The sequence below is a fragment of the Lactuca virosa genome, chromosome 2 (assembly GCF_052849685.1).
Source record: "Lactuca virosa cultivar CGN04683 chromosome 2, Lactuca_virosa_CGN04683_v6, whole genome shotgun sequence".
NCBI classification, from domain to species: Eukaryota; Viridiplantae; Streptophyta; class Magnoliopsida; order Asterales; family Asteraceae; genus Lactuca; species Lactuca virosa.
In genome coordinates, this window is record NC_136427.1 from 293,255,941 (window position 1) to 293,264,492 (window position 8,552).

The 8,552-nt window shown below is 38.8% G+C and overlaps 1 protein-coding gene across 1 annotated transcript; it reads right to left on the bottom strand.

Annotated features, from left to right (window-relative positions):
• Positions 1–7,642: 7,642 nt before the first annotated feature.
• LOC145158654 (uncharacterized) lies at positions 7,643–8,017 on the bottom strand. Its single transcript, XM_079077515.1, has one exon. The coding sequence runs from the start codon at positions 8,015–8,017 to the stop codon at positions 7,643–7,645; it is 375 nt and encodes a 124-aa protein (XP_078933641.1).
• Between the last annotated feature and the right edge of the window lie 535 nt (positions 8,018–8,552).

Genomic DNA, 8,552 nt, shown 5'->3' on the forward strand with positions numbered 1-8,552 from the left:
GAGTGTTCATTACATCTGAGATTACGCACCGTATCACTTACCAGACTTCCATGATCCTCAATAAGATCAAGGAGGGCACTATAGAGATCTGTGATGAGAGGCCGAGTGCATTCTTGTGACATCCCCATTTTCACGGCCAGAAAAGACCGATTTTGTTTATGCTTTATAAAAATCAGAGTATCCTTTTTAATAAAAATGTTGCGGATGTCATCATCAATACAGAAACATAAGCATAAACATAACTTACATTCATTATCACTAGTGATTTATATATCCTTAATCTCTCAGAGTAATGTAACTTCATATCGACACCTGTGATTCAAATAAGCTGAGTGGGTCAGGTTGGGAAACCTGGTGAGTACATAGGGTTTTCAACCCACAATAATATAATTATTATGTTTAAACATCAAACAATCAACCCAATTACCCATCCCCATTATCTTCTTTACTCTTAAGGATCTACCCTGAGAATCAACTAGTCCTCGTTCATTCATTCCTAAGGATCATCCTAAGGAATCGGCACGAAGTCCATCGTCACCGGGGTTTAGGCACTAAGTCTGCATAGTCGCCATGATTTATACAACAGGCACCAAGTCCGCATAGTCGTCAGGGTTTAGGCACCAATTCTGCATGATCGCCAAGGTTTAGGCACCATGTCTGCATGATCGCCAAGGTTTAGAGTACACCGGGTGAACACATCGTTCACAACACCTACAGGTTGCGAGCCTGCTACTGTTCTACTGGACTGTCTAGAATAGTCCTTGGTTGTCATCCATACTCTGCTAGATGACGGGGCCAACATTTGGGTAAAAGGCTTCTCACATCGTTCACCTCTCACCCTCACCTCATGGTCTATATCACCTCTCATCTCATCATCCGACTCATGTTTCATCTACCCATGTTTACCCAACATATTTTGTAGATATAAAATATATATACAGTTTAAATTATTTTAAACATGTATAAAATCGTTCATCCAGCATAAACAAAAAGTATTCAGACAATATGCACACATAGCACGTAATTTATATAAAATACTTCATATCTATGTGTAAGATGAAAGTAACTATGCACTCACCTGGTAAGGTGGTGACTCGGTACTCGGACAGCACTTCGTTATCTCAAAACAATTTTCCCTTGACAAAACCTAGTATCAATACCACTAGAGTTTACTCCGATGTTAATCGCGACTAATTAATAGTCTAGCTATTATTACTATTATATAAGCGTTTAAACAATATTTTCCAACCAATATGTACAGACAGGGGCCAAACATAAAACACCGGAGGGCAGGACCAGTTTGGCATATAACACTTCTGAAATCCAACAACCCTATGCGGCCCTTTAAACCAGATTCCGCGTACCGCGAGTGGTCAAAAAAGATATTATAACGACACTTATATAACTCATAATAATAGCCCAAATATTTATTATAAGGTCCTAATAACATTACTATATTTAAACATAAGTTATACTTAAGGTAGGGTAAGCATATCTCACTTACCAGGGGTTTGGCTAGGAGCCGGGCTCTGCAGGGGCAGAACTTCTGAGCCGAAAGCTCTTCTTCGCGGAGTCTTCCGGTGCTCCGAGACTCGCCTCTAACACCTAGGAGGTGTTAGGGAAGGGGGAAGAGGTTTTGGGGGTAATGGGAGAGAAAGAGTATGAAAGGTGTGAGTTTTGGGGGTGATTTATGCCTCTATTTATAGGTTGCCTGGGTCGATTCACTTCGTGAGAAAGGGTGCTCACGTCGTGAGCCTTGCGTAGGCTCCAAGTCGAAGTCTGGTGCTGACACGTGGCGCCGGACGCAGGTAAAACAGCCAATCTTTAAAAATTCATAACTTTCGCATACGAACTCCGTTTTTGACGTTCTTTATATCCACGCGTAGGTAAAAATAAGATCTACAACTTTCCTTTTGACTCCATTAGCTAATTCTTGACCGATTTTAAATTTAATAGTATGAGAAGATTACTCGGTTAAATGTCCGCGTAAAATTTGTAACTTCTTCTTACAGACTCCGTTTTCGCCTGTCTTTTTATCGTTGAGTTCCTATTAATGAGATATTCAACTCTCATTTAGTTCGCGTAAGCAAAAATCCGCTCGATCTAAAATTCGAGTTTCGGACCGTGCACTGCTAAGCCAAATCTTAGAAAATTCATAACTTCCTAATACGAAGTCAGATTTGGGTGTTCTTTTGTTGTATGTTCTCGGTTTAACGTATACTACAACTTTTGTTTAGATCACTAAGGCTAAAAATTCCTCTATCGTAAATTCACTATTTACGTCTCCCGGTGCCGTGATGGTTTTGCCGTAAAACTTCGACGTTCTTTTGACTCCATTTGCCGTAAAACTTATTCGTTATAACTCGGATTTCGGCGTTCTTTATATGTACGGAACCCTTGTAACATATACTACCACTTGGTTAAGATTAATCCTTATAAATAATATTCATCAATAACTCTTTTTTTATGCTTCTTGTCTCTAAAATGACCAGCCCGGATCTGCGGGCGTTACAATTATCTCCCCCTTAGGATGATTGATGTGTATAAAAATGCACCGGTTTTAGTCCTACTTTTAAGATGTAATTTTAGCACACAAAGGCAGTGAACCTGTCTTTTAGTGGTATAGTTGGGTAAGCAGGGTATCGAACTCGAGGAACGGAAATTAAACTAATAACTAGAATTAACTAAACAAGTAATAAAAGTAGAAGGTTTTATCTAGTTTTACAAGACTAGAAACTTTAACACATTAACTAACACGCAAATAAAACAACTAATCAGCTAAAAACAAGTAAAAACTAACCAAATTCAGTAATAAAGAGATTTCTGTTTAGGTTCGATTCGTTTACTGCTATGTTTGATTTATGACAAGTGCAATGGATTAATTGTTATTGGTTACCGACTAAGGTGATTAGATTCACATTCGCTATTACCAATCCTTAGGAAACAAATTAACTTAAGCAGTGATCAAGTGTTTAAACTAATGAATTTCCTAGTTAATTATTCGGATTAAATAAGACTTGTAACTAGCTAATCAAATTAATAATTCAACTAACCTCTTTTTGATGGTTTATCATACAATGTCACACATTAATTTACCCATTCTCTAGTTAACCCTAGTTTCACATTCATTATTCCTAGGCACATAACAATGTTTTCGCATAAATTACATGAGGTAAGCAATTAAGAGATGTTCATGCAGTTTAATTACTTGTCAATTAACTGAAAATAGTTATGGTTAATGCATAAGGTTCCTTAACAAGCTTAATTTAACAAGATACACCAATAAACAATCAATCCAAATATAAATCAATTCATAGTAGCAAACTTATCTACCCTAAACAGAAACTAAAAGAATTAGTTCATAATTGCAGCAGGTAACAACCCAAAAACGAATTCTAATAATCCAAACATAGTTTTATTCAAGAATAAAGTGGAAAAGTAAACTTATGTTGCCTTAAATCTTCTTGGAATTGGGGATTAGGGTTCTCTCACGATTTTCAAAGCTCCAGATGCCTTCTTGGTCGTCAAGTAATTCTCCTAAAAAATCCCAGAGAGTCTCAATTCGGGATTGTGACTCCTATTTATAATTTTCGGAAAACAGAGTCTACTCGTCGAGTAGACAACCGACTCGCCGAGTCCCTTCGTAGAATCCGTATGCGGAAAGGACTATGCGTATTGCTTCGCGAACCTTCGTGGTTACTCGTCAAGTAGACGTCCCTACTCGCCGAGTAGCTTCAAAATTTGACTCGTTTATTCTCTCTTAAGTTCCCGAGCTTCCGATCGCATCTCCTGCTTCCTTTTGCTTCCGAGCATATCTTTTGGATTGAAAATACAATTTAAACACTATTAAGTATCTTTTGTCCATAATTTGCAAATAATTAGCAAATAAATAATAAAAATCTATACTAAATATATAGCTAAATATGCACATATCAAAATACCCCACACTTGACTTTTGCTTGCCCCCAACCAAAACAAAATTTTAGTACACTAATATCACATAAGACAATCCCAATTGAACCCAACCATTATGCCAAGACCGCAACGCATGCATTTGTGTCTAAAATTTTATCTAAGGACCCCCCTTAATTCTAAATACTCACAATCCTCATAAACACTCGCCCAGTTCTTTTGAACAATGCTCATTTTATGCATCCCTCCGAATCCATCCGCAGAAAACCTCCTAAGCTCAAGGTATTTTTGGTTGAGTTACCCAAGCCTACATAATCTAGACAATTACAACCTTTTGATACCACTATAGAGCTTAATTGGAATTTTAGCACACTAATACCAATTTTTATGATTTTTGGTATCTTCAACTTTTGAACTTTTGGAATTTTGATTTCTTGATTTTCACTTTGATTGCTCCAAAATTCTTACAACTTTTCTTGTAATTCCCCCTTTTTTTTCAACATGTATCTCACTTTTTTCTCTCCTTTTTTTTCACTCAAATCCTACATGCTTAAGCACGGGCGCTCAACTTCAACCCTTATTGATTAAAGATAAAAATTTTCCTAGATACATTTCTGGTACACGATGCTAAACATATTGCATCCCTCAAACTAAGCGAGGTTGTGTTTTTGTCCCATGATTTCACTAGAATAAAGGAGGCCACAAATGCACTAGAACGTGTATAGGCTCAACTAAACATTTGGGTCTTCATGCAATCATCAAACATAAGACTAGCATGATTCCTAATTGCTTTTTACCAAAGTTTTCTAAATTAAATCCTAGCAATTTTTATGCAAAAATTTCAAATTTTTCAAAATTTTACTAAAATTTTAACTAATGTAACCAACCCCCTACCCCACACTTCATTTATGCAATGTCCCCATTGCATGTTATGCATGAAAAAGAAATCAACAAAGTAAAGAGGGAATTGGAACAAACTCCCCTGGTATAGTAGTAGCGAGGTCGATGTTCTTCATTCAAAGCTCCATCTTCAATTGACTTCAGACATGGGAAAAGCTCATCCATGCCTTGGGTGCCAAATCTCGTGTGGTTAAGCTCCAAAAAAATGTGGGAAAGACTTACGAAAATCTTTAGGAATTAATTTTTAAGATAATATCATCAAACCATTAGCTTTAGATGTGAAATGGAAGTCAGCTGTAGCGCAAAACTGGCAAAAGTCGTGAAATTGCACTGCGACTCGTCGAGTCCGATATGTGCACTCGACGAGTACATCGTTGTGTGATAAAAATAAATCTTCTGCTTTGACTCCGTTTTTGCTGGGTTTGGCAACAGTAATTTAGTATCCCTCCTTTATTTCTCTTCAATAAATGACACTCTTTAACCCTCTTTACTAACGGACTCGACCTTAAACGCAAAACTTTCACATCCTCATCTAGACTCGGCTCTCATTTTAGCCTTGACACTTAAGACTCTTGCATACATCCTAGCTTCAATCTGAAAAGATAAGAACAACATAAGTGATAGATAGCAATAATCCAAATCCTCTTTAAACCTAGTACTAGAAGTTCAAAACACAAAACAAATAAAAATAGTTTTTCAAAACAACCAAATAAACCACAAATCATCAATCTTCTCCTTCTTCCTCGTTTCCTCCAGCTCCACTTCCACTAGCTTGGTGCATTCTTTGATTTTCCCGCTCTTCCCAACTCGCAACATAGGGATATCCGGGCCCGGGTCTAGATGCAATGTTCATTTGTTCAAATAAATAAACAAATGATTTGTTGTGGTAGTTCATGCTTCGTCCCAGGTCATCTTGGTACCTTCTCATTTCCATGTTGTACCAGTCCATTGGTAACTCTTCTTCCACCGGAATGAACGGTGGGTCTTCTCGGACATGCTCTCTTCTTTGTCTTACCCTTCTCCCGGCTCCTCCGGCATCAATACTTCATCCGCATTCGGGATCCCAATGTGTCCCCCACCATAATCATCAATGATCCTCGCCCTCCTTAATAAAGTGGTGCTAAAAGGAGGAGCAGGAATCATTGTCAACATTCTTGCTTCCCTTTGGTCCAAGATCCCATATGACCTAGCCAGCTTTGTGACAAACATGCCCCCATTGATTTTGGAAGTGACCCGCTCCTTGACCGCTCCTTCTGCTAAATATTTTTCCATACAATATGGCAAATTGCAGAAGACATCGGGAGTGATAATGCTCCACATATAGAAAATATCCAGAGTGGGCACTTTATCATCATCCTTTCGCATATTAATAGTGCTTGCGATAAGATGATGTATCAGGCGATGAATTGGGGAACAGATACTCCCCTCTTGAGCATACGATGGAATGTAAACCCGGTTGGCAATTGTGTTCCACCAAGTGGATGCAACCACTCCTTCGGGCAAGTCCTTGTGGCACTGCTCCAGGAATGCTTCAAAGTTTTCGGACATGATCACATTTTAATCATAAATTCCCAATCTCCATGCGAGCTCCGCGATGCTGTATTGGCGCAGCTCCCCTCCAAGACAGAAAGTAATGATGCCCAGATTATAATAATCATTTCCACCTCGGAAGGAGATGGTAGCAAAGAACTCCCAGCATAGTTCTTGATAAACAGGTTCTTGAATCTTGAACAATCGACTCCAACCGTCACAAAGTATTGTCATCCCATCATTTTGGAATGACTTGACCAAATAAGGAGTCAAGTCTTCCTCCAATCCAGATTGACCCATCCAATACCAGTCGATTGCGTTGGGGACATATATTTCCTTTCGTTTGAGTGTTTCCAGCTTGTTTTTTGCGCGAGCAAGTGAAGATTTGGAGGTTATTCGTGGAAAAGTTAACCATTGGAGGTCCCCATAGTCGCCTCCCCTTGAACTTTGTCCCCGCCTCGACATATTTCCTGCAAAACCAAACCAAGAAAACCACAAACAAAACACAAAAACATCAAAATTCTGGGCATCTGCAGCCTGGACTCGCCGAGTAGAAGCGCCTACTCGACGAGCAGGATGAACCGCGCGAGTCCATTCCAGTTCGGGCGAAATCAACCGTTTAAATGTAAAAATTAATGCAGGGGTTTGTCTCGGTATGATTATTAAGCATATTTGTGCAAGAAATTTCAACCAAAACAACCTAATTCGTCCTAAAAATTAAAACCCTAGAATTGGAGTAAACCCCAAAACCGGGTTTCTCCTAAATCACAGCCATAAAACTGCCCAAGATATGATTTTTAACAAGATGTAGTGTAAAAGATGTTACCTTTTTGGTTGAAGAAGCAAGAACTAGCAAGAATTGAAGATGAAGGATTGAGAGGAGAGAAAGCTCGACGAGCGGCTGGTGGTTGCGTATGAAGTTGTGATTTACCAATTAGGGTTAAAACCCCTTATATTACAGAATGTGAAAAAAAATGGGTAAATACGTGGACTTGCCGAGTCGAAGCGCCTACTCGCCGAGTAGATACGCGAATCCGTGACTTTTTGTAGTTTTCAGAATGGACTCGTCGAGTAGATACCTAGACTCGACGAGTGTTCTGTTTGACAAAAAATTGAGTTCTTAAATTTTATGCCACCAACCCTACACTTGAGCATTACTTGCCCTCAAGTGATCATTTTAAGCACAAAAGAAGATTAATAAAAGCAGATTCTAACAAAAACGAAAGTAAAAAAGAAAAGTAAAAGAAAGCAAACTTTAAACTTGGGTTGCCTCCCAGAAGCGCTTCTTTTTAAGGAGTCATTAGCTGGACTCCTTCCCGCTGTACGTTTCTGTAATTTCTTCCAAATGCACCCCTTCTTCAAGTCCTTCTTCTTTTGGGATTCCTTCTTCATATGTCTTCACCCTATGCCCATTTACCTTGAAAGGAGTTCCATCTCTTGATATAAGCTCAATAACTCCATGTGGAAAAACTTGTTTTACCACAAAAGGACCATCCCACCGTGTCTTCAACTTGCCTGGAAAAAGCTTTAACCTCGAATTAAAGAGTAACACCTTTTGTCCTTCATGGAAGTCCTTATTACCCTTTAATCTTTTGTCATGCCAATTCTTGGTTTTCTCTTTGTATATTAAGGAATTAGTGTAGGCCTCATTTCTAAGTTCTTCAAGGGCATTCATTTGTATAACCGGTTGGTACGAAGTTCAGCCAACTCAAAATTACACATCTTTAAAGCCCAATAAGCTTTATGCTCTATTTCAACTGGCAAATGACAATTCTTTCCATAAACTAGCCTATATGGTGTAGTACCAATAGGTGTTTAGAAAGCTGTTTGAAAGGCCCAAAGTGCATCATCAAGTTTATCCGACCATTCCTTTCGATTTCCTCCAACCGATCTTTCCAAAATCCTTTTTAATGCCCGATTTCTCACTTCAGTTTGCCCACTTGTTTGTGGATGATAGGATGTGGAGAACCTATGATGTACCCCATATCTTTTCAACACTTTGGCTAATTGATCGTTTGCAAAGTGAGTGCCCCGGTCACTAATAAGAGCTTTAGGAACTCCAAATCTTGAGAGTAGCTTTTTTAGAAATCGCACCACCACCCGAGCATCATTAGTAGGTAATGCTTGTGCCTCTGCCCACTTAGATACGTAATCGAACGCCACCAAGATGTATTTATTCCCTTTTGACATTGGGAAAGGTCCCATAAAGT